The sequence below is a fragment of the Corvus brachyrhynchos genome, unplaced genomic scaffold, assembly GCF_000691975.1.
Source record: "Corvus brachyrhynchos isolate BGI_N302 unplaced genomic scaffold, ASM69197v1 scaffold258, whole genome shotgun sequence".
Taxonomy (NCBI): domain Eukaryota; kingdom Metazoa; phylum Chordata; class Aves; order Passeriformes; family Corvidae; genus Corvus; species Corvus brachyrhynchos.
In genome coordinates this window covers 4,270,296-4,297,241 of record NW_008240122.1, presented here as the reverse complement: position 1 = coordinate 4,297,241, position 26,946 = coordinate 4,270,296, and the positions used below count along the sequence as shown (strand labels likewise).

General features: G+C 37.3%; 1 protein-coding gene across 2 annotated transcripts in view; it reads left to right on the top strand.

Annotated features, from left to right (window-relative positions):
• Positions 1-26,946, top strand: part of SRBD1 (S1 RNA binding domain 1) — a 125,430-nt gene that overhangs the window by 4,704 nt on the left and 93,780 nt on the right. For both annotated transcript variants that reach the window (XM_017744883.1, XM_008641712.2), the window contains 10 exons: positions 557-633; positions 1,061-1,226; positions 1,841-2,191; positions 3,648-3,814; positions 4,938-5,055; positions 5,200-5,338; positions 8,121-8,217; positions 9,541-9,676; positions 14,706-14,809; positions 20,839-20,946. In XM_017744883.1, coding sequence (XP_017600372.1) covers positions 557-633; positions 1,061-1,226; positions 1,841-2,191; positions 3,648-3,814; positions 4,938-5,055; positions 5,200-5,338; positions 8,121-8,217; positions 9,541-9,676; positions 14,706-14,809; positions 20,839-20,946 — 1,463 coding nt within the window. The remainder of the gene's footprint in view (positions 1-556; positions 634-1,060; positions 1,227-1,840; positions 2,192-3,647; positions 3,815-4,937; positions 5,056-5,199; positions 5,339-8,120; positions 8,218-9,540; positions 9,677-14,705; positions 14,810-20,838; positions 20,947-26,946) is intronic.

Sequence of the window (26,946 nt, the reverse complement as noted above, 5' to 3'; positions counted from 1 at the left end):
TTCCTTTTTTTATTTGGTAATTGTTTTATGCGCTTTCTATATGCTAATGAGCAGCTCATTCAAAAGAATGGTTTCTTATTGTGCATACAAGCAACAGATAGTTTGTAAAGGAAAATTCTAGCTGAAAATGGAAAATTGTCTAGTCCTGTCCCATCAAAACCATATGTGAGCTCACTTTAGTAGATTTTAATTTGATTTGCTATGCTTTTTAAATGGCTGGAGGAAAGACTGGCATGCTATGTATGATACCAAGTAAAACATCTGAGAACCAGTACCCTTTTTGCTAGAACAGCTTTATGTGCAAGCCAACTAATTACCTTCATGTGAAGAGAAAAGTAGTTTGAGAGGTTATAGTGCTGGTTTGTTTGCTCAGTTGAAAAGATTTTTGAATGTGTGCTGCTGTGGCCTAAATTCTTGGATCCTGAGAAAACTAAACTTGCTCTAGAAGAAACTTTTGTGATTGCTGAAGACATTATGAGGGCACATTTGACAGTGAGCTAAAGAGAATACAGCTTCAACCAAATGTTATGTTTCTCTCTTCTTGCCTCTGTTTCAGATGTCATCTCTGCCAAGGAGAGGGAAATCTGTAGCCAAAGCCCCTACATCAGAAGAGCTACCTTCATTTCTTAATTCGTAAGATCATTTTTTTCCTTAGGATTTTTTAAAGGTTTATGCTAAGCATGAGCAATTGCATAAGAACAACACTCAGTTTCTGAGAAGTTGATTAAAAAGCTTTCATGCACAAACCTTCAATTATGAAACACAAATTACTTATACTTCTGCCTGCTCCCAGTAAAGATGGGGTGAAAGTGAATTGCCAGTTGTCCAAACAGAATCAGATGTGTACACATCCCAGGAACTAGCTTCATAAAAGTTGGGAAATTGTTTAAGCCGTTAGTCCTGCAGCAGTGTGAAAGACCTGTATTTGTTGAGTCTCTCTACCTTTCTGTTAATTTTTCCTGTTCACTTTCTTTCACACCAAAAAACACTCAGACTAGCTTGCTTATGTATTTTTTTTATTCTTCTCATAAGGAATATTATTGATTCATTTGTTTTTCAGGACCTCTGAATCAGAGGAGGAAGAGGAGGAATGGGAGCCAAAAAGCAAAATTGCCAGGAGACCTCGTTTGCCAAAGAAAACTGAGGCAAAAACTAAAAAAGCTGCTGCTCCACAGTCAACTGTAGCCAGGAAAATGGTGAAGAAGGTAGCAATAAAAGAGGAAATGGTGAGTATCTATAAGCAAGAGACATTTAATTACTGCTCTTGGGAAGCAACATAAACGGTTTTTCCAACTCTGGTTTAGTTGGTTGCCTGAGTCTGATCAGCTCATACAATTCCACTGTTCCTGTGAATATTCAGTATGTTGGATAAATGGGGCTTTGTTATGCATTAAGTTATCCATGATATAAAGATCCTCCTTGAAAATTTTGGCCAATGATAATGGGATGTGGTTTTCCCTGGAGATCTCTTCCAACAATGTAAATAAATAAATGCCTCTGTTCTTTCTGTAATATCTCTGGTTTTGATATTGCACCTTTGATGTCTTCTACGTTTTCACTGTTTGGGTACCACAAAAAAAAGGCAGCCTGTGCTTACATTTCCTTGCATAGCTGTTCAACCCAGTAAGGATTGCAGTTTTATTATTATATGTGTTTGTATTGTTTATTCCATGCAAGATACATTTCAGGTTACTTGATTTCTGGCTTGGCATTTCGCTGCTAGAGACATTACTTGGGAAAATGATGTCTGGTAGTAAGTCTTTAATTTAGAGTTTAAATGAAATGCTGAACCACTTTGTAACAGTCAGTGCTTAATATGGTTTCAATGTCTTTTTGGCAGGATGTATCCTTGCCTATTGCACCTGTAGAAGATAATAAAATGCAGCTTCTAAAACCTAAGGAAGAAGATGCAGGCACTAAACCAAAATGTTTAAATCAAAAGCCAGAAGTGCCTAAAAAAAGGGAAATAAATTCATTCCAAGGAAAAAACCAAAACAGTTTAGTGAGTGATGAAAAACCCTCAACAAGTTTTCCTGTAGTGAAACAAGAGAAATGCGAGGAGGCGTTTGCATTTGATGAACCACCCTCTAAAAAGATTAAGTTGAATGCATGTCCTGAAGGAAAGCCAGTTAAAAATCTGGGAGGCAACAAAATAAAAGAAGAATTTGAAATGAACTGGGATATTGTACAGGTATGAGATCTTTTCCTTTTCTGGGGTACCAATGAAACTATTTCCTACATAATTAGCGCTTAGAATCTTAACATACAATTTCAGTCCTCAGAAGTTAAGTAGTCATTTAACATCTGCTTAGGTTGTCATAAGATGTGTATATAATATAGATGGTAACTGTTAAAACTTCAGACTAGTACATCATTCTAATATCTGTGACTTTGGGTGTCCTTAGTACAAAGCTTACCTGTAACAGTCTGCGTGGTTCTCCTGTATCAGCACGTGGGGGTTTTTGTGGATGTACACAACTGAAACTCCTACAGGAAGGGGTGCTGAAAGATTTGGGATGTCCGTGTGCAGTTTTACAACTTAATATCTAGTCAGTGTTGATCATTTAGTTGTAGAGACTCATTTGAGAATGTTCATCAATTTATGGATCTATCAGGAAGGAGATTTGCATTCCTCCCAAGGAAGAGGAAGATATCATCTTTGGATATCATCACAAGGGAGATATCATCTTTGTTTTTGTAGGATTTTAACTTTGAAGCCATTCAGGTGGAGGCAGTTTTGGCATAGCTCTTGTGATGGAAGCCTGGATGTGATAGTGGAAGATTTTAATATGAATAGAATGGGAATAGATAGGACACATTGTGTTCGTCATCCTTAGTACTGTCTGGTAAAGAAAGCTGTAAAATTTTGTGAGTTTTCTCACATATTCCTGGAAATACATATGGAAAATTTGATCCTTGTATGTGGTCTAAAATAAGTGAATATGATTGCGCAGGTGTTGTTGTATTCTTAGGCTTCACAATGAAACTTCTGCAAGGCTTTTGTATCAGCTGTCTATGGTAAGTAGTATAGCGAAGTGCAAACAAGTAGTGATGGTTATAAATGTTACTAAGATAAGCTGCTTGTATAGTGTGTCAGTGATTCCATATTGATACACTATAACTTCAGAAAGCTCAATTTGTACAAAATCATGTTTAACCTTGCGAGGCTTGGTTTGTCTTAAAACTGTCAGTAGTATCACTAGTTTCCTATTATTGGTTGGGTGGGATTTGGATCAGCTCTGGCTTTGTGGGTTTTATTTGTTTCGCTTAACCATGAGGTATGTCAGTGTTGGCTTAAAAAAAAAAGTTCCAAGTTTTTCTGAGTTGATGTGTACAGTTTATGGTCTTTCTGTTTTGTTTTATACTTTTGGTTTGAATTTTTTTCTTCCTTGTCTTTTTTTTTTTTTTTTTCCCATTTTTTACTGAGGTTACAAGTTTCTGGAAACATTGGCTGCTGCATGTCTTGATGAAATACTGGGTGCAGTGGCTGGATGCACGAGAAGCCTGGCATCCTGTCTTAGGGAGGACAGTAGTCTCTGCTGGCCAGTGTAATGTTCTGGGAGTGCTTTTGAATGTCAAATGAGAGGCTGTTTAAGGCAATCTACCATCTCTCAAATGGTGTTTGGGTTTTTTCTCTCCTTTGACAGGCCTTGTCAGAAATAACAAATGTTGAACCATGGGTATGTGCAAACTTAATTCGGCTCTTTCAAGAAGAAAACACGATTCCTTTTATTGCTCGCTACCGAAAAGAGCTCATCAATAACCTGGAGGCCGACGCCTTGCGAGAAGTGCAGCAAACATTGGAAGAGCTACGGTGAGTGAGTCAACAACACAAGGAGGGCTCTGGGTGGGAGGTGAGTAACAACTGGCTGCTGCTTCTGTATCCCTTGTTTTACCTCTTTGTGCACACTGCAGCTGTAAAGGAACTAATAAAGAAAAAAGTTTAAAATGAGGTAATTATGCTTGATACCTGTCTGGGGTTTTGTTGGGGTTTTTGGTAGGTTGGGGTTTTGTTGGGTTTTTTTCTCTCTAAGTAACAAGAAATCTAGAATTATTAATTGCCAAAGAGAAACTAACATCTTAATTTCCTTGCAGTTTCTTAAAACTGCACAGAAAAATCTTGTACTAAAAGAGTAGTTTATAGTTGCTGGAAATCTGTAGCATGATGAGATGGAAGCTCCACTTCCATCAAAAGAATGAAGAAGAATTGCTGAGAATCTTAGCTCCCTGCTTGGATCAGGGAAGCTTCCAGTGAAGAGCCCTTCTTGAGGTCGGAGTGTACCAGGAGATGAGGCTAAACTATCCCAGATCACTGCAGGAAAGAAATGATCAGCAAAGGTTGTTGTGGCCATGGATGAGACTGCTTTCATTCCATCTGCTTTTGAGTGGCCCAATGGTTCTTGAGATGGCAAGGGAACAGAGTTGTCAGCTGTTCTGTCAACTTGGTGTCGTCCTCCTTGTACTCCCTGCTAACCCCTACCAAGAGATTCTTTTCAAGGCGGGAAGGTGGCCTGAGAGAGTATCTTACTGAAGACCTAGGAGTTTAAATCTGGTAGCCTGTACTTGATGTTGCAGAACTATCTTGGTATGAATTGCAGCTGTAAGGGCTTATCAGGGTGGATTTATTCTAGGGCCTTTTTATTTGACTTCCAGGCCAGTAATCTTACAGAAGTGTATGCAGCAGTAATGACTATCAGTGTTAGCTGATGATTTTTCTTAAAGCTACCACAAGATATTTTGACACAGTTTTGAATTAATTGGGGAGAGAGAAAAATGGTTAGAAACTTTTGGATTATCAACTTGGTTTGTTGAAGATTAACATGAGATACAATCTTCTGGGGTTTCAGAGTTTCAGCAGTGTAATAGACAAGGTCACAATCAATAGACTTTAATTCACTGTGAAATGTGACTGTTAACATTAATCTCTTGCATTTTAGTACTGTTGCAAAGAAGACACATACGATGATACAGAAGTTGAAGAAAGAAGGCAAGTTATCCAGTTGCCTTTTAAAAGGATTGCTAAATTGCAGAACTTTGGAAGAATTAGACCATGTGGTTAGTACTCTAGTCTTTTTCAGATCAAGTTTAAATGTAATCTTGCATAACTAAATAGTGCATAATGTCAAGTGCATAGCATGATTGAAATACTTCCCTGCTTTTTAATAACTGTTTTTGTTTTGTTTGGTTTTTTGTTATAAGTCTGCACCTTATAAAACTGGGAGTAAAGGCACCAAAGCCCAGAGGGCCAAGCAGTTGGGATTAGAACCTGCTGCTCTCTCCCTCCTGCAGAATCCTATGGAACTCAATCTCTTTTCTTACATTAGACCCAATACCAAAGGTAAGAGCCCTTCTTCTATAAGCTGTAATGTTCTAAATGTCTGAAAATATTTTAGAAGGGGAATTACTTTAATTGTTCTGATGTTGCTGGAAGTTAGGCAACTACTTTAAATTCAACAGTGCTTTTAGCAGCATGTGGTAAGAGCTTACATTTAACACATTTAATGACTCTCCAACCTTTCCTGTCCCTTTGTATTGTAAATAGTAATAATTACGGCATAGAAAAGACATAAGTCTGGAGACCTTATAGTTGATGTGTATTTACTGGTAAGAGAGAGGGAACCACACCACACACCTGAGACATCACCATGGTTCTACTTGAATTGTTTCCTGAAGATTCAGTGCTGACTGTACAAGAGGCCTATGCTCATACACTGTATTGAAGGAAATGTCACCCAGCAAAGCATATCTTAATAAAGACTGGCCTAGGGGATTGGGAGTGAGCTGGAGAGTTTTTGTGTCTGAATGACAGTAGGGGTTGGAGAAGGTGTAATCTCTGAAATTTGAGCAAGAATTTTTAACAACATGGTTGTCATAGACTGCAGAATTGTGTGTCTTTGTGGATGCAGTTATGGCTGGATCTGTAGGGGGCAATCTCTGACAATAAAATGTGAAGATTGCTGCAGCCTTCTGTATGATGTTAAAATAGAGATGTACTTCCATTCTTCCCTGCCCCAACACATACTTTTTGAATTTCATTGTAAAGGTACTGGACCTCCTGAGTAAGGCTGACTCTTACTTTTCCCACTTCAGTGTATTTTATTTAAATATTGCTTATAAAATTCTGCTAATTTTGCAATTAAAATCAGTTACCAGGTATTCTGGTTATTAAATTGCTGCATTTCAGCATATGTCATTACTTCATACAGCAGTGTATTACAGCCATATATCTGACTATTCTGGTGCAGTCTAAAGAGCCAAAAGAAATCTTCACTGTGAAAGTTCAGATAAATTATTTAGAGTATATTCAGAAGGAAGTGCTATTTGTTGCAGCATAAACATTAGTTTTTGAAAAATTATTTTCAATTCTGTGCTAAAAAATTAGGCTGCTTTGGTTTATATAATGGTCTGCCTTTAAAAGACATCAGAACTTATATACATCTATAAACTGGGTCACTTTTATCACTTTGGGAGCCAGTTTGATGGCTTATATACAGCTTGAGATCAGAGTGATTTTTTTTTTTTTTTTAAGGAATGAGCCATTTGCAGTGCAGAAAACTTTTCATCGGATCTTAATATTTGGTTCTTTTGAATTCTCAGTGTTTTTCAACTTATCCTAAAAATAAACTGAAATAAAAACAGCAGTTCATGTTTCAAGGCCAGACATATGAAAGAAGCAGGCTAACCAGAAAACTTTGTTCTTCCTTTTAGTTGTATGCATAGTCAAAAATTTCTCTAGTTACACAAGCATGTGCTGGTGGACACAGTAAAGTGCCTGAGTGGTGCTTGTTGAACGGAAACTTTCTGGTTATTTCTCTAATTCTGACTGGTTTGGGCCTATGCTGTCTCATTCAAATGATCTATTTGGGTGTCTCAGTTTGTATTCAATATGATGCATGTCTTCAAATTCCCTTGCCTTTGTGTTCTGACATTACTTTCACTGTAAGAAACATTAACTTGTAGATGTAAGGATCCAAATTTTACAACTTTTGATAAGTTTAGACATTTAGTAATGTATTCTTAGTCTCACTTTTTTTTTCTTTCTGGCAGGTAAGTTTAGCTTCCTTGTCTTAAAAAGGGACAAGATAAATTTTTTTATAGTATGTAACTTTATAGCCTAATCAGAAGCAGGGTTCTGGGTTCAATATAATGAAGAGCTAGAGGTGTGGAACCTGTTAAAATGATGTAAATAAAACTGTCCACAAGGCAACAGAGTGAACAGTAATGGGTTGCAAGAGACAGTTAATGTTGCATCTGCCAACTCCAGGATTCTTGCTGTTGGCTCTGAAGCATTCATTACTGACTCTTGCTAGGAGCAGGGTTAGATATATTGAAGTAAAATACAAGAAGTCTGTTTTATTTCATTATCTCTGCTTCTGGTCTAGTTCAATCCCTGTGCTAAGGAGAGTTATGTGCTTCCTCTTCTGGCCATTTGAAGTAAAGAATTGGTTCTGCATGTTGAAAATTAACTGAACGATTCTGTTATCTCTTCAGAGATATGAAGACATTTATAAATTCATGTCTTTGAAGACGTTTTACAACTTCACTGTTCCATGGGAAAGGTTGAAGGTACCCTGACCTCAAAAGTGTTGTTGTGCACTGCTATAATACAGTGGAAATATGAAACTATTCCACGGACAAAAGAAAGGATTACCTGCAAAGAATTTAGGAAGTTTCCATATCAGTAGCAAAATATGTAGACTTTTGCTGCAGTTACTCATTTTATTAAAACCTCAAAAATTATGTTTAGATATCCAGTTTTGCTATTGTACTATTTACATCACAAATGTCAAGATCTGTTAGCATCAAAGTCAAAAAAATTATTTTTCTCTGATTTTAATATAATTTTGGCTTACAATACCACATTGATCACTTTAGGCTCATTAAAAATATAATAATTTCAGATGTTTTGGAAAGGAAGATTTAGTTGATAAAAAACTTTTAATGAATTAGCATTCTTTGAAACCTTTTCAAGTCAGTCAGATATCTTTAATCAGTTTCGTTTGCATATATGTTCTTAGTGCTTGTGCAGTTGTGTAAAGTAACTTTTTAATTAGTTTTTTCTGTAATTATTAACTGTATATTGTAGTGACTGCATATTCTATACTTATTTTTCTTCTAAGGGCTTGCAAATATCCAGGAAGTAGAGGCTGGAGTGCAGCATATTTTAGCAGACATCTTCGCTAAAGATAAAGATACACTGGATTTTATCAGGAAGTTGTAAGTTTCATTCTTCCTTTCTGAACTTTCTTGCTAGCATGGTAAAACACAGTCTCCTAGTGGCAGATACAGGACTTTTTCTTAATGATATGAAAATGGTGTTCCTGTGAGGTGGATTTAGGTCCATTCCTGTGTACATTCGTAAGCCCTTTTGCCTGTCTGGCTGTCAGTGCAGGAGAGATCTGCTGTGTGCATGGCATGATGCTGTAACACCCAAAGAATGAAAAACTCTCTGTGCTCCTCTGCCCTATATATTGCTGATCTCCCCTGCAGTTAGTGATCCTTAAGGGAGTTTTCCCTCTGTGCACTTTCTTCAAGCTATAACTTTTCAGAAGTGAATCTGCTTAAGCTCTTGCTCCAATAGCTGACTTGACACTAGTCAGTGTAACTAGTACACTGTGATGGTTGATTTTGGCGTTGGTAGCCAATAAGGCAAACAAATATGACTGTTTTTAAAGCAGGACTTACTGATTCTTTGATTGTGTTAGCTGAATTTAAGTTTTCTTACATTACCTGACCTCAGTGTTGTTAAGACTGGGGATTTGGTGTGACATGGTAATAGTTACTTGTCATTTTTTGTCTGCTGTGTGCCATCTGGGACAGAGAAGAGAGTTATCAAAGAGCATGCACCACCTTAGGAGCATGCAGTGTTGCTTTGAATCAGCAATGTGATAATTTCAATGAAGAGGTTGTTCTGTAAGGGATGTGCTGTCACTACCTGACTATAACTTTCATTGTTTTGACTACTGGAAGTTTCTTAGTTGAATACTCAGTGCTTTACAGATGAATCCTGTTGATCTCAAGTCTGTTGTATGTATGATAGTCATGAGGAACATTCAGAAAGCTATCTGTTTGGGATCCCTGATACTCCTAAAAATAATGAAAACTTTTCTGGGTGTTAAATGCAAAAAGCAAGAAATTAATTTTGAGGCTGGGTAGATTCAAGAGGATGTAGCATTTCTATGAAATGGATAGCTACTGTACTTTCTTTGCAACTTCCCAAAATTTGTAGTGTGAAGTTGAATCCATAACTGAACTAATTGAAGTGCAGGTGGTGGCTTTTGAGTTTCCATTCCCTTGAGGAGGAGGGCTGTGATCAGCTTTTTCTGCTTCATTGTCTTCTCTTGGTATGTTACAGTCAGTACATATCATGTCGCCTCTTCATTAAGTTATGTCATCTGGTTCTGCAGGTGATTAGATATAACATCACTTGTAATTGAGCAGACTCCAAACTTCATTTTTATTTGAGCTGTACAGTAATAATGAGTTGTTACAAGTTTCATGCTAAAATACCTTATAAATATCTGATTTTCTTCTATTCAGATGTCAGCAAAGGTACATTTCCATCCAGTCAACATTGGCAAAAGTGTCGTCTAAAAATGGAAATGAAAAAGATATTGATAAATTCCAACTGTACCATGAGTTTTCTTGTAATATAAAGAATATTCAGCATCATCAGGTACAACTTCAAATTTTAATATTTTTTTCTTAGAATTTTAACTGTAGTGAATGTTGCTTTGTTTTTGAATTTTGTTGCTTAAAACTGATTCTAAAGATACTTTCTTTTTCTTTACAGTTATCAGAGGTAATAGAGATTTTCAAATTCTTGAAATGCTCTTGATCTCTGTTTTAAGAAACAGAGCAAAGGACTGCTATTCAGTACCCCAAAAATGGGTTTGTTTTGCAAGTCATCATTATTCCCTTCTGTAAAGCATCTTTGGTTATCCTAAGCCCCAAGCTTAGATTATATAATTAGATAAAGAAAGGAGGGCTGAAGCAAACTTACTAGCTGATGAGAGGCTGATGACTTGATAGCTAGGCTACCCCTATTACTGAAGCTCACAGGCTGAAGTGTGATGCATTTAATGCAACTGTCAAGACCTCTGCATTCATTCATAACTAACCACCAAGTGAATTGTCTCTTGCTTTGGTCACAATCACGTAGCTTAAAAAAAGTTCAGATAAAAACCCGCAAAAATCCCAAACCCAAAACAAACCATAATATCACAGAAAACAGACTCTCTTAGATGCTTCAAACTAGAAATGTCCTTTTCCTTTAGAAGGCTCTGATATGCTCTCGTTTTTTCTGTGCTTTCTCTTTTAAACTGGTGTGTTTTGAATTAATAAAGGGTTCATTTATTACAAAAAAATTTCATAACATGGATGGGCTCATTTTTAAGCTGTTTTTCCCCTTCTAATATGAAAGGTGTTAGGTGAAAGACTAAATAGCTACTGGTGATTTCAATAGGCAGATCTTGTATAGATATTTGAAGAGGTATCTGTGGTTCTCTTTGTAATAAGTATGAACATTTACTGTACTTCTATTTGTAATTATTTGGTGAAAAGTTGCTTCTAGAGAGTCTGGAAAAGTTGATAGGGCAATCTGTTGGCTACTGTGGTGCCATGGCCAAAGATTGGTGGGTTCATCATGTTCTGATAAATGGATTCTTTTGTGTCCTTTATTGTTGAAGGAATACTTGAGCTGTCAAAGAGTATTTCGTTTTACCTGCGCTCACAGTGGTGAATACTGTGATGTTTACTCAATACATGTTTGCGTAAGTGTTTCCTGGGATGATGGTATGATTTACTTCTTGCCCAAGGCATCCTTTTTTTTACTTAAGGAAAACTGTTGCTTAACTACAGCAAGGGTTAAAAACTGTATTTCCCAGACCTGGTCAGCACTTTTGACTGTGTGGCTGCACTGCTTCTTATCCAGGATGTGCCCGTAGTTTGTCTGTTTGATGTTAAGATTAACTTGATCTGTTTCGTTTTATTCTTCCCTGTGTCTGCTGCTAACCTGAATACCTCTTTCTTTACCCATTCTGGCTCTTCAGAGAAGTAATAAGCACTGATTTTGTAGCTGGCAGTCCTGTAATCGGGATGGTTTTGCACACTTACATGCTGTCTTTCATCTGTATATTTCCGCTACTGACTATTCTAATGCAGTATCTCTGTAATGTGAATTGTAGAAGTCTGAGTTGCTTGTGCTTCACTGAGGTTTCAAGGCTCAAGGTGTGACAGGGCTCTCTGTACTAGTTGAGCAAAAAATGCATTTTATGATAGTTTCTGACATGTAAAATTTGCAGAGTTCGTTATCCTGTAACTTTTCGTATCTGTTTTTGGTTCTTGGGTCCTTTGTTCATTTTTCAGTTTCTCTCTCTCTTTCGTATTTTGATAGTGAAATAAGGAGAGAATTTTTCTCTTTATCTGCCATTTCTTCATTAAAGTTAAACCCTGGTATTGTACTTCTGAAAGTCTTTCTCATCATCTTCATTTTTTTATTACTTGACCGTATTCCCTTACTGATACAAACTGCCACTTTTTAATGTCTTTTATTTTCTTGGGTTATGACCATCCTTTTCAATACCTAAAAGTCTTTATTTTTGCCTTCACCTAAGACTGTGAAGAGATAGTTCCTTTGTGCATGTAAAAATACGTTCTTTAAGAAGAGAGTTCAAGATGTCTTCAAGAGAAGAAATTCTCTGTTTTGGCTCAAGATTGTTAAAAGGAGCTTATACCTGAAAGAGACGTAGGAAAGCCTGAAACTCAGAGGGATTGATATAATTTGGTAATCCCCCAGGACTGCAGGTTAAACAGGCGTGTTTGAAGAACAGTTGTAAGACTTGCTCCCTTGAAGACCTTCTCTACTGCTGTCGTGTCTGTGTACAGACAAGCATTCTGAATGCCTTTAGGTAGATGCAAAAGTCAGCTTTAAATCGCCTCTTTTCAGAGTTGCAAATACAGCATTCCATAAAACACTGCACTGAAACTTGTCATCACCTGAGTATGGAAGTGCAAGTGATCTTAAAGACCTGGGTACAACCCTAGCTCTGCTCTGGCTTAGATGTGTGTACAGGGGGTGCACAGTAGCTTGTCATATTACTTGTTGGAGAGTAAGCTGTGCCTTTATGACCAAAGCCCTGGCAGCTGCGAGTGTGTGTTGCAGTGAGTTAAAGTGCTGTGCAGTAAGCTATACTGCAGCTTGGTTCTGCTGCAGGTCGGAGTTACTTCCTGTGCCACTGTCATTTTGTCCCCTGAGACATGTCATTTTGTCTTGTTTGAGCCCTGAAGTAATCAGGACTGGTGTGGAGTCAGGTTGTTTGATAAAGTTAAAATACTAAAACTGTAATGAGAAAAAAACTTTGTTGTTTTAGTCAGCTTTAAAAGCTGACTCCAGATTTTGACATGGCCAAATACCCTGTGGGTGTTTCCAGCTGGAACATTTTGCTAGCTGGAGGTTCAGTCACAGCTTCTTCCTTTGGCAGCAAGGAGAACCTGACTGGACTCTCTTAGGCCATGGCTGAGAAGCAATACCAACACTGTCATAACTAAGGAAAAAGATCTTTCAAGAGTTTATTTGAATTTTTGACTGATTGTAAACAGTTCAGTGTTTGTGTATGCCTTGGGGTTGCTTTCCTTTATTTGGAGATGACTGAAATAGTGGGAGGAAAAGAATTCATGAATAAAGTGTAACATTTGAGTCAAGTGCTCTATTTTCAATCTCATACTTAAAAAGGAATTGGAAATTAAAGTCCTTGGCAAAGTATACAGAACTTATTCTGTGAGTTTAAATCAATATGCAACATATAAGGGAGCTGTTCAAAATGAAGCATGTTGTATTTTTATGATAAACAGAATAAGGTTTGATGAATCTTGTGACTGGATCATATTGTTGTTCTTGCTTTCTCTGAAAAATGTATGTTGTTTCTAACAACCCTTGCCCTGGATCTGTTCCAGTCTCAGATAAAAACAGTCTTTTTCCAGAAGTGAAGACTGCTTTGTGACTAGAATAGCCAGATTTTAACCTGTTACTTTAAAAACCAAGGTAAACAAAAAGAGCTTTATTGTATTGGAGGGAGAAATTGAGTAATTCCGTTCTGAATTGAGCATTTATTAGATAATTCTTCTCTGAATGCATCACTTAAAACAGGATAGGCTGATTATTTGAGAATAAAAAAATATAAATAATATTAGTGACCTCATTAACAGCTGGTTTAAGTGCAGGTGACTGACACATTCTGCAGATAGAGTGCCAGGAAACAAAATGTGATGCAAATATTGACCCTGCTGACAGCATGCTGAATGATGACATGATAATTCTATCAGATGTATTCTATGTTGTGAGCATCCCTTTGATTTCATTTTAACTTGACATTTAACTTTCTCTCTTTTTAAAAAATAAAATCAGAATAAACGTGAAAGCATTTGATTTGTTAAAATGTGTCTTTCTAATTTGTACGTGAAAACATTTGCTTTGGCAGTCAAGGTACCAGATGCTATAATATTTCACATGCAATCTTTATTATTAGCTTTGTTGTTCAATGATATGTCAGGCCTGGTATGTCACAGGAGCAGTAAGGCTGAGGAATATAAATTGGTACTATGTCCTGGAGTCATTTTAAACCATTGTATTTAACATATGTGACATGTCTGAGTTAGCTAGTGATTGAATTAAAGTTCATGATTGACACAGAATGCTCTGTTGTGACAGTGCTCAGGGCCTGCTACATACAGCAACATGTGTAGTCATACAGGAATGTCAGCTTCCAGCAGGTTTCTTTTTTTTTTATTTTTCTACTTTAAAATACTTTGGAAGAAAAGATGAAATCTAAAGATGTGGCTTTTATTTGTAGCTGCTTCTGACTATTACTCTATTTCTAAAACCCACTGGTCAGAGTTTTCTTACTATTAAGGTGAACATTCAGTGTCTCCATAGTGAGATTAGACTAGGAGATATCCACCAGAATCCTCCAGGATCCACCACTTGTATTGTGATCCAGGTTTTAAAAGTAGAGTCACAGTCTCCCATTTAAAATTGAACTCGGTATGCAGGTAGCACATACTCAACCAAATTTAGCTTTAGATCATGACTGTGTAGTTATGTACACAAGACTGTCAGAAATACGTGCATGTGGCTTAAGGCTGGAGTGTTACTGTAACGAGAGTGTTTTCATCCTTTTCTGCTGTTTGTGAACTAGGCATGAATAACTAAATTCATTCTCTTTCAAATTAAGCTGAGCACCTTTGTGTCAGAAGTTCTGATTCATAATTAATTTTAAATTTGGATTTATCTTGGGGAGAAAAATGGAATCTGAAGTGCGGGAATAACTTTTTCCCTTTCTGATGTCCAGTTCTGATTGGAATCACTTTTCAATTAATTTCTTGAGTTTTAATTTGGGTTATTAAACAAGATTATTCCACCACCTAAATTCATGCTGTCTTGCATTTTAAGTGTGTTTAACATTGAACTGGATCCTGAGATTGCAGACTCCAGGAAAAATATATTATTTGTTATGCCATAGCATGATTTAATGTGTGTTTAAATTGTGGATGTTATCTGTACATGCTAGTACTTTGTGAACTGATTTACTGTACCACCATCCTGATTTGCTACAGAATGTCAAGCAAGCGTGTACACAAATGTTGATAAGTTTATCTTTTGGATATTTTGTGTGTCATCTGTCTCTGCCATTTATGTTTGCACTCAGATTCTGGCCATTAACCGAGGGGAAAATCTGAAGATCCTGACAGTGAAGGTCAACATTCCTGACGGGGTGAAGAATGAATTCTGTTGGTGGTGTGTCAATGAAAGGTCTGCATGGATACATATTCTTACAGAAGTCTCTTTTTTCTATAGACAGCTGCATACTGAAGTGTACCTCATATGTCTCGTTACATTAAGAGGACAAATTAAACAAATATTTATTAGATTAGATGAAATTAGCAAGTGGATAATTCTTATTCTGTATTTCCAACTGCTGTACCATTATGCTGAAAAGATCTTGCCTTAGGCTGTATTTGCAAGTTCTAGCACCATTCTTCAAGCACTTGAATTTTTTTTTAAACATATGCAAAGGCTGCTGAAATGTGAATATATTTTCAAATTGTAATATGCATCACATCCAGTAGCCTTTACTGAAAGGACTTTGTAGAATCCACTAGGATATACTTCAAACTTCAGAAAATAGCTTCATATGCCTGATTGCAATGATTAAATAGGACTGTCCTGGATTTTAGATCTGTGAAGTACATAACTTCAAGTTTCACAAATGTAAGGAATTACATGTTTGAAAAGAACTTAATGGATTTAACAGACAAACCTAAACATAACTGCCTTCAGTGCATAACTCTCACATATTGTGTGAGCCATCTCTTGCAAAGTTAGAAAACTGGACTGTGAAAACCAGATTCTTTTATTTCTTACTGATTTGTTCATATAAATTGTCTGGATTTTTTAAGCCTGTAGTGAGATGTTTAGTGTTGCATAATTTTGAAGGTCTTTTGCAAAAGTTTAGGTTAAGTGTATGGGGTTTTGTGCAATATCTCTGTCAGTTTTTTTCTTGGAAACTGTACCTTGATGTCCTCTGTTGGAGAATATTGTGATCCAAACTGTGCATCTTCCTTGCATGTACAAAAAACTACTTTCTCTTCTCAGTAGTTTAAGATATTGGACATTGTTCTGATGGTGTCTTAGAAACTCCTTCCTTTGCATCCTCAAAATGAATAACCAAAAGGATGGAAAAAAATAGGAAGAAATCCACCTTTTAATGTATAAAATTGAATACTGTGATACTGCTTTAGCATGTATTTCTTTTTCACAGTAAGTCCAAGAAATGGATGTGGTAAAAATGTTCCTTTTCACTGTAGAAATTTAATAGGGCTGTTTCCCTGTGAAAGGGAAGAATAGGGCTCTGAAAGTATTAAAATATTTTTTGGTCAGATACTATTACTCTTAAATCATATTATGCTAAGTAACTTTTTCCCCCCCCCCTCCAGGAAGGTATCAGGATTCATAAACAAACCTGTTTCTTTCTAGTTTTAGTACCTGTAAAAGAATTTCTGTCCTCCCCTCAAGAAGTATATTCTGTAGGCAGAACACAGCTGTCAGTCTTGCTTTTACTGCATCTATGACAGAATTTGGAAGCACTGTGGACCAAAGATAATTGAACAGCTTGTCACTGCTGCACAAATAAAAGTGGGATGTAAATTGAGATATTTTTGGTTGATTACCCTTTTGTGAGTCATCCTGGGATAAGAAGAGTATTGACCTTGGAAATGAATACTTATTAATACTTAGCACTCATGAGGCTATATATGCTTATGGCTTTTTACTATTTAAGGACACTTTTCCACCATTAGAAAACTTCTGAAGGAATGGTTTTAGTACATCTTTGTGCATTAGCATCTGTAGTGGTTTGGTCCAAAATACTCATTACTGTTTATCTGCTGTGAGATAAGAATTAGGAGAAATGCAAAACAGGCACCAAACTTGAAGGAATATAAAGAAGTTTATTAACAGACCTAAAAGAAGAAAAAAAAAATTATACCACATTCAGAACTCTCCTCCTCCCCCCACCTTCCTCCCTTCTCCCACTGACAATGTAAAAAGACAACCCTTGAGGTGTTCAGTCTGTTTACCACTTCCATAAGAAGCTTGTTCAGTCCATTTAGAAAGAGAAGTCTCTTCTTGCTCATGCTATGAAAACATTATCACAACGAGACAGCTGCCCACTTCCAAATATTGTTCAGTCCATTTAGGAAGAGGAGTCTCTCTGCCTGCGTGTGAGTCCTTTCCCCCGACTTGCAGCTTTTCCCGCAACTGCTTTCGAGGGTCCACTCTTGAAGTTTTTTGGGGTACAATTTTAAGGTTGAGCCATTCAGAAACAAAAACAGAGGCCCTTCTCCTTCCCTGGGAGCAAAGGGTCTTCATCATCTTCATCTTTAGGACTATCTCTGGGAGCATCTCTACGGACTGAGGTTTTCTCCTTTCCCATTTGGAGCAAAAGTCCTCATCTGGTTCATCTCTACGGACTGAGGTTTTCTCCTTTCCCATTTGGAGCAAAAGTCCTCATCTGGTTCATCTCTCCCTGTCCAAACTTCTCATGAAATTACAGCTGCGTCAGCATCTGCCTATCTCAGCGCAGGTGCTTTTGCTCACGAGTTGAACACTCCACCCCCCATATCTTCATGAAATTACAACAGGATACTCTGATATATCATAGCTTCACAACAGAATTTCAGCTTTAAGCATCTCCTCTCTCTCTTCCCTCAGGTTTTCAGCTCTTCACAGCAATAACCCAGCCTGGCCCAAGCAGGGCCTGGCCGGGCCCGCTGGCCCCCACACGGGGCCCGCAGCCACCTGTCCCAGTGCTGGAAACGAGAGAGAGCTTGGGGGGGGTTTGCCTATTCTTAAATGTGGATCACAGAGGTGGTCACAACTTTAAGTGGCTCAGAGAATTGTCCATATTCAAACTGGCCAGCTGATAGGTTCTATCAGTTCCCAGAGGAGCTGTAAGCACCCCTTAGCAAGGACATCCCTTCCGGGACTATGCTTGCTAACCTACGACAGATTCTGATCTTCCTCATTAGATTGACAACTGTGTTACCAAACTGACAAACAGTGAGTGTGTATTCTTCCCTGCAAGCTTTGAAATGATTGTCCAAGGGTAGAATTTGCATTATTTTCATTGCATTGATTTGCTGGTTAGAGCAGAAGGTTTATAACTTTTATCTGAGTCAATGGTTTCAAAACTTTGCAAAGGTATTAAAACTAATTTGCTAGAGATCACACTATCAGTTGCAGAACCAGAAATGCCAGCTTGCTACAGAGTTTGGCCAGTATTTTAGCCACAAAACAGTATCACCTGCTGCGTATTGCATTAGTGGCAAATATTCTGAACTTTCTGTGTTCTGAGACAAATTTTTTGGCATTAAATGCCCCTGAAATAGGAAGTGAGTTTGGAAGACTAGAGTTCTTTATTGCATTGACCTCCATGTAGATGCAGGCTAAGAATATTGTTAATTTTTTTGCAAGTTCAGAATGTTTATTAGCTTGTATAAGCATCTGTTTCCTCGCAGTTGGGGTTTGTGTAGAAAACTCAGGAATATCCTTATGCCTGGCCCTATGGATTGTATTTTTCCCCAGAAAATGGCATCTCTGACAGTGAACCTACTTCCATTAACACTAGAACTCTACTGGTCCCGAAGACTTGGTTGTGAAATTGAACTCAGAGAAGGGATCAATGAGAGAGCCAGAGAGGGGCTGCTTAGCTGTCTTTGAGTGTAAAAGCAACAGGGAGTTGTTCTTTGGGGTGGGGTGAGAGTTTGTTCCAAAGTGGGATTGCAGCCTTGAAAATGAAGTTTGATGTTTGATAATGTTTTTTTCAGTTTCCAGTCAGAATTCTCAGCTCCTCTGTAAAGTCCATGGTACAGGCCTTAAGGGCTTGCTTTGTCTGTGGTTACTAACTTGGTACATGTTTTATATAAAGTCTTGGAGGAACACAAAGCTCTGCTGTTTGTCCTTCAGGTCTGAAAGCCTAGCTGGGCTATTCCTGGGACAGTTATTAATCAGTACTGGTGGTTCTTAACAAGGGTTCTGTTAATTCTGTTGATGTGTAGTTTCACCCTCTGCTGTCTCAGTAGTCTTAAGCCATTTTTGTTTGTTGTGGTCCCTGTTGTGAGCACTAGCACGTGGAGAGCTGGTGATCAGAGTAAGATGATATTATGTGTATGGAGCTTTTTAAAAATTTGTCTTCAAAAGTTAGATCTTGACTAAATAATCAAGAAAAATCCATTCTTAGAGGGAGGCTTAACTGGGCTGTGATGGTCTTTAAAAATATACACACGATTTTGCTTTGCTTTTTGCAGCAAAGTGGATTTTTCTCTTCTCTCATGAAGTATTGAAATTATTAAACTGCAGTATTTGCTATGATTGACCTTGCTGTTTGAATGCTTTCTCATTTGTAACAATTTCTAACAGAATGTTGCCTAAATTGTAACTTATCTATAGGCAGCTAATAAAAATATCTGCTGTGATAACCTATTTACAGAGGAAAGGTTTGTTAATTGGCTTTAATGGACGGAAGAGAGGGGGAAACAGCTGCCAGGTTTCCAAACTCATTCTTATTTGTGCTGAGGATATTTTCTGGGGGATTGTAGTCATACTTGCCACCTGTAAAAACTTCGTGTTTACAGAATGTGATGGCAATAAGAGGGTTTAAAGCCCTTGCCAGTTTTATATAGGTATGGAAAGAGTCTCTAGTTACAAATAAGTATAATAGAACTATTTGCAAAAGCTGTTAGCAAAGTGATGAGGTCATGTTTAGGCTAAGCACTGAATTACAACCCTGAATGTTGTAAAACTAAATGGTGAGCTTAATTCTGCTCCTGTGTCCATCTGCTCAATGCAGGATTGACTCGATCACACATTTCTCAACTATTATATGCACTGACACTTAGAAAAGCTGTTTCAGGAAATTGCAGATCCCCTTAGACAACTGAAAAGCTGTCTGGGTAGGAGCAATTTAGAATTCTCAGCATTTATGACTGGCTGCAAGTAAACAAGGTCAAAAGTAGAATTCAGTTCTGTTTTTGCCTGCACCTGCACACTTTATGAAATTACCATAATTCTACCGTGTTTCATTTAAAAAACCCAAGCCAACCAAACAAAAAACTTCCAAAACTTGCATGCTTGTTTTTTAATATATCTGAGTATCTCCCATTACAATTTGGGATCCAGGTATGTTAAATAATACAGTAAGTGAAGAAAACTCTGAATGTTATAAATATTTTTTAAAAGTAATAAGAACCAGGTGGACTTTAACAGAAAATGTTAATAGTATTTACTTCTGTTTGAGTATAACATATCTGGTTGCTTCTCCTCAATCTCTTCTCGTAGGTTGGACAATCTCAGTCAGTCAGTTCTGCTTTCTCAAGGACACACCCCCACACCAACCCACAATCCCCCCACCCCCCTTCTTTATGGAACTTTGCCCACAACAAAAAGATCAATTGATTAAATACCTATGAAGCTTTGACAGTGAGGTGTATTTTACAGCAAAATTTGAAGTACTTGTCTTTGTAGTTATGACTACTGTGTGTTCTCCCTAGAAAAGAGTTCAAGGTTTCAAAGAGTTTGTCTTAGAAAAAGTTGGGAAGCAATCTTGTGTTTATTATTGTTTATTTAATTTTCCCTTTTCCTTTATTATTAGTTACACTTCAAATATATTAATAACAGGTAAAAGAAAAAAATAATTTGCAAGTTTTTTGGCTTTTGTGGTTTAAGAAGTGCTGTTAAATTAGTAAGATTTCATTTAGAAGCTGAATAGAGATACTCAAGGCATTCCAAATGAAATTTCAATTGGGTTTCATTTATTGGCATTAGTTTTGCTCCTTAATCTCCATCTGGGCATAGTTGCCTTTCATCAGTAATTCTGCAGTGACAGTCAGAGAGGGTGTTTTGTCATTTTTCTAATGTACTGAGCAATAGCAAACAAAGCAACCCCAAAGGTGATATGGAACCAAGTTCTTTGTTCAGTTGTAATAAGCTTTGACTTCTCAAAATGAAGAAGTTTTTTTGTTTTCTTTAAAACATAAACCATGATTGTGTTCTAATACCTAAGAAAAGGAAATATGTGCCTGTCCCTTGTGTGGTAATAGAACTATGAGCAACTTCTCATTCCATTAATAGTAGACTCGTGATTTAGTTGCCTATTATAGTAATTCTGTGGTTTATAGGATTTAACAATGTAGAAGCCTTCTTTGAAAATTCCTTTTTTATCTAGGTATTTGCATAAGTTCTTAAAATATTTCTTTTATTTTTCTTGTTCCCATCTTTTGCAGATGGAGACCAAAACAATTTTTAAAACCAGAGTTTATGAGGATACTACGGAGTTCTGTAGAGGATGCATATAAACGCCTTATATATCCTCTTCTCTGTCGGGAATTCAGGTAAGCTTGGAATAAATCTGTATTTTCATTATACTGATTTTTTTTAGCAATTCCCTCCCCAGTGTTTTGTTAGAATATCTTTTATCTGTTTGGAAATATCAGCGTGTTTCTAATCCTCTGTGCTTACAGAAGAAATGAACTATATTGGTTGTATAGATTTAATTTCTGACCCTATCCAGTTCAGGCTACAGTAGGTAAATGATCGTTCTGTGCAAACATTTTACATGTTTACATTCTAGATATTTGTACATTTATCTAACAAAGTGCAATTTAGATCTGTGTTATCATCACAGTTTTATCTTTATTCTTGTAATAGCATAAACCAGGATGTCACTGAATTTTCCCAGCATGACACTGTTCTGACACATTTTCTTTTACCTGTCTAATAGAACTGAGCAAACTATTGTTAGGGTTGGAAGCACCCCTCGTGTTTGCCAGCTGCATTTTGTGGCAAACTAATTAGTCATTGTGTTAGTCTGATACTATTCTGTAAGTATTGTGATGTGCCTAGAGAAGTCAGTAAACTTATTACTGGTGATACTGTAGTAATGATGTCATTGGATATCATGTCACTTGTTAAGGTCTATAATGCTGTTCTGAATTTAAAGGAAATTTAAAACTTAGTATCAAATTAACATGAATTGAGTAGGGTATATTGTGGTGTAGTATAGGAGTTTACCACATAGTGGAAATTATTCAATATGTCAACTAAAAGCATTATCTTCTAATAGTTAACAGTACTTACGGTGTGATTCTTCAATACAAGAGAAGCTCCTCAAAACATAACATGTTTCATTCTGACAAGGCTATCTGATACGTGACCTAAAAGTTAATGCCTTTTCTGAGGTAGTTCAGAAGGAAATATCAAAGAGACCCTGTTTCTTGGACCAGAAATGTTGACATGAGTTGTATCAAAATGATATGGTCTCTAGTACCTAACATCAGCGACTATGAAATGTAGTTCTTCTGTACTTTCCTGGGTGTGCTCTTGTGTTTGTGTTCAAATTGGAGTTGTTTTCCTGCCACTTTTTCATGGACATCATTGCCTGAATGGTCTGTGTTCTACCCCTCTGAAAAGAACCATCAGCTCAAGATTTTAATAGCGTGTATTTCCAGCATGTATTTTTGGGCTTCTTCACTACAGTATGTTGTGTTTGCTTATTGCTTTGCAAGCAAAATTGCTTCACCTCTTTTGATTAGTGAGTCTAGTTTTTTGTTACTTAGAATTTCACAGATTTCTAAAGTTACTGAGTTCAGTTGTTATTTTGTGACCACAATACATGCAGCTACTCTAGGGGAGCCACTGTGTCTATTGTGGCCAAAATAATGAACATCTCATGGTGGAGAGTTCACTTGTTGGCTTCTGTCACGTGGGAGTGAAAATAGTTGTCATTCCTAGCCATTTCTACAATCAAACTCCTTTAAAATAATGAAAAAAGACCTACTTTTTAGTGGGGTTTGGTTTTAAGAGAACTAAGCAAACTGACATACGGGTACTTCAAGGCTCTTTTATTGTGTTTTTATTCGGTGGTTTTTACCACAGGACTGTTGTGGCTTGTGTTGTATATAACACTTTGAGGACTGCTAGAGCAGTAGGTTGCTGAAAGTTTTTTGTTTTCTTAAAGGGGAAAAAAAAAGCTTCCTTCCCTACTAGTTATTAGATGTAGCTCACAAGTAATCAATGAGAAGAATATGAAGCTTGCTGCCTGTTCCTGAGTGGATATCTGCTTAGGTTTTACTCTTTGTGGTAATGTTGCGTGATTGGTGGTGTTTGGATAGGAAAAGCTGAAACCTCTCCCGTACAAAGGAACTCAAAGCACCTGACAGTGATATCCTGGTCCCTGACCACTTAACCCTTATCCTTCTTCCGTTTTCTTTCCGGACGCACCAGGAATGTTTTTTCTGACTCTTGCAAAGGGCTGCTAAAGTATTCAATACCTCCTTTTAGCATTAATATTTCCAACCCACCTCTTGCTGTTCTTTTTTCTTTTTATTATCATTAAATGTTGGAACAGAAAGTTTCCAAGAGTGTATTGAAATTGCTGGTGCTTCTAGTGATCAGAAGAAGAATGAAACTTGCCAGCAAGATGATTACCTTATTTATTGTTTAATTTCCTTTCTTCCATTCTGTCAGATATCATTTCTTGTTTCTGGTATAATAATGTCCAGTGTTGCTTTTGGCTCTTTGAAATAAATTTTATCTTGTTGCAGTACTGCGTGGAATGATTCCGTCAGGGTTTCATGCAAGTGATGTGGCATGGGCATATTTTTTAATGGATAATCCTTTCATAATTTTCCATGCTTTCTTGCAGAGAGAGCTTTCTTTCCTCTGTCTTCAGGGACACAAACATTTCTCTGTATATCTTGTTTCACACCTGAAGCTAGTTCACAGATATTTTTCCATAGAAAGGATTGCATCTCAGACTGTACATGGAAGTGGGGAATTTTAAATCTGTTTGAAAACTGAATCTTATAACATTGACTGTCGAAACTAGTAGGTCATGAATAGGTTATTTGCTTTTATTATAATACACCTGTTAGTGATATACAGTCTGAGTGCTTTGTAGAATTCAAGGGAGGGGCTTGGAGTCCTGACTTGATTGATATTTTTTCATGAAGTAGGAACTGAAGAGTTTTGAGGTTTATTTGTTTGGGTTTTTTTTTTCCAAAATAGCCATTTTTTTTGTGTTTAGAGAGTAGGACTGTTCTCTGCCTTTCATCTCTGCCATGTCTCTGCCATTTTAATGAGAATTGTTGTAAATTGCAAAAGCACGAAGATGGACATCTTGCCATTTGGATGAAGCCAGTAATACACTGAAAAAGAGAAAGATATTAGATCGTTTGAGGTAGTTTGATTTTTTTTTTTTTTTCCCTTCTTTCTGTTTTCTTTTCCAAAGGATCAAATGATTATACCAAGCTTGAAATTAAGGGCCACTACTTCGGAAAGTAGATCATGTAATTGATACAAGTGTTGAGTAAGAGACAGTGAGAAAAGAGATGTCTATATTTGAAATTTAAAAATACAGGATATTATGTAATAGAAAGGACATTCCCCCTACGCACCTGGCAATTTCAGTAACATTTCCTGTTACTGTAAAAGTTTCTATATATCCATGCCAATTTTAAACATGATTTCCATAAGACTGACATAACTAATAACATGTGTTCAGGGGCAATTTTAATTCCTACACAAGTCCGCCTTCATAGATGGACTGATTGGAATTTGCAACGTGGGAGGACTTGGCCTTGTGGGAAGCTGGGACCCTGTATCTTTGGGATAGATGGAAAGATGGAATTTGGCCTGTCTTTGTACAAAGCCTCCAGTCCAAGGGCATTCCCTTCCCTTTTTTACAAGCCACTTTTAACCTTCATTTGCATGCTTGGGTGACTGGTTGATTCTCTGTTATGTGTGTATATAGAAGATCCATACTTCTGTGAGGCTTAGGTATCTGCTTTTGTTTTCTCTGGTCTCTCATAAATGGCATCTAATTATTCAGTCTCTGGACTCTCCCTAGAAGAAACTTGTTCTATGGTTTAGCTTATTTTTTTTCTATTTAAAAAAAAATAGAGAAGGGAAAAGTGGGAGAAGGATGCTTCAAGACTGAATGATCAGGAAATGGAATGGCAGCTGAAATTCAGTGGAATGAGTGTAAAATGATGCTTGCTAAGGGAAGTAGTTATCTTTTTATAAGTATCTGAGCTATCCTGCCACAGGAGAGATGCTTTGGCACTGTGGACGGTAGCTCCACATAAATGTTAAGTGCTCAGAAGATAAGATTATTTAATTAAGGAATAAAGACAAAGAATCATTGATTTATTTGGCCTGTATTTGGAATATAGTTGTCTGTTTTGGTCCACTCACTTGCAGAGGGGAGGAAAAAGTTGGAAAACAATTCACTGGAACTGGAAAAGGCCCAGTGAAGGGGTATAAGGAGTGAAATCATTTCTCTGGAAAGGAAAAAAAAATGACTACACTATGACTTCAGCTTGGAAAAGGGAGGACTTGGAGATAAATGATGTGTGAACAGTGGAACGAGGCTTCTAGGGATAAATTTTTACTTCCCTCCTGTATAAAGCTTAGGGGAACATAATAAAAAGAATCAGTTTCTAACCAAAAGGTGGCAGCTATTACACAGTTTGTGATGGACCTGCAAAACTCACTGCCAACAGACTCTGTGGATGAAAGAAATATATCTGTCTTCAGGAGGAGATTGGATAGTTGAGCAAGAGCTCTGTTATGAGCCAGTAAAGAGACGATTCATGTCAAGCTCAGGAAATGCTCTGGAAGTAGTTGGAGGCCAGGATAAGATTATGGGACAGATATGCTAGTGCTGCTTAGGCAACTATTTGGAGACAGCATACTGGGATAGAGGGACAGCTTAGCCGAACTGGTGCAGCCATTCACACGTTTGGTGGCGATGTACAGTGTGTCTGTTCTTTGCTGTGAGCACGTTTGAACTGCAAAGGAGCCTTGTAATGCGTGTATGGGCTTTACCATCTCACTTTAAATTGTGTCTGGGGTAGTCTGGTCTACCTGCTACAGAAACAAAGCACATGGATAAAAGGGAGCCTTTTGCTGCTGCACACTTCCGTAGGAAATGTTCAATCAGTAATGTGTGAAAGAGCATCTAGACCTCTCTCTGGACTGGTTTACAAATAAGAGATGATGAGGACTTACTGGTTCTTTCTGTACCACTGTGGGATGGGACAGGGCTGAGCTGGTTGGTTGGTTGGATGCTGGGCAAATTCAAGTCAGGCTGTTGAGTTCTTCCACATCCAAAAACTGCTCAGAACAGCTTCATATTCCATCATGTCAAATAGCCCTTATGAGGGTTGTCTTTGAACTATTTGTAGCCTGTTTGTGCCATGCACTGATTGACCTAAACAACTTGAGTGATTTTCCCTGCCCCTTTCTTTTAGGGTTAGTTTAATGCAGGTTTTTTCCATTCTGTAAAAATAAACCCAGATAGTAGGGGGTTTTTTTCAGTGATAGGTAAAAAGAAAAGGAGAATAAGGGCACTGGCTACCTTTAAATGAAGGCTTTACTGGATTGCTTTTGACTCCCTAATTACTGTAGTTACTGATGATGTAATGCATCTGCAAATGGTAATGAGTACCTGCAAAAGAAAAATCAGTGAGGTGATGAATATTTTTGTACCCATTACTCTTTCAGTTTTGTTTTTTTATATAAAGTGCCACGCCATGATGAAAATACTTGTCCTTGTCTGTCATTGTCTTGACGGCCACATCTGACAAGAAACACATCGTGCATGTTGTACATCTTCACTCAACAAGACTGATTTGTTTCTTGTGACACTCTGCAGTAAGTGTTCATGCTTCAAGTCATCAAAGTCAATCCTTGCTGCACTACCTCACTTCTTTCTGTTGAAGAACATAACTTGGAGAAGAAAGGGAATGCTGTGGCCCCAGAAGCTTTCTCATTTGGTTCTGAGGAATCAGAATACTCTCCTAGAAAAAGCTCAAGTCTTCACGGCTCTTTGATGTCTGTTAAATGCAGTAATCCAAAGACAAAATTAAATGCCTCATGAGTCATGGCATGTTAGCAATTAATTGGAGGGACTCTTCCAGTGTCTCTCTGGTACCTCTCAGTGTAAACCATCGTCCTTTTTTTGCTGGGTGGTGATTTTTCTCTAGAACTGTGAAATTAGGATGAATTCAATCCATGCCTCCTTCAAATCCACTTTTCTTTACAATTTGGTATCAGCTTTGAAAGGAAGATGTTCTTTGCTCAAAATTATGAGTTGATGTTTGAATATTAGTTGGTGGGTGTATGTTCTTGCAAGTGTTTCTCTTGTACTTTTTATATTGGCTGACTTTCTTAGAACAAAAATGAGATGGTATATAGTTGATCCTTTTTTAAAAAGGTGTCAACTTGATTTGAATTGTAACATTTAATTAAAGATGATGGAAACATGATTGGAAAAAGCCTTACAACTTTGGAACAATTAGTAAGTGTATTTGAAAGCTAATTGAAAGAAA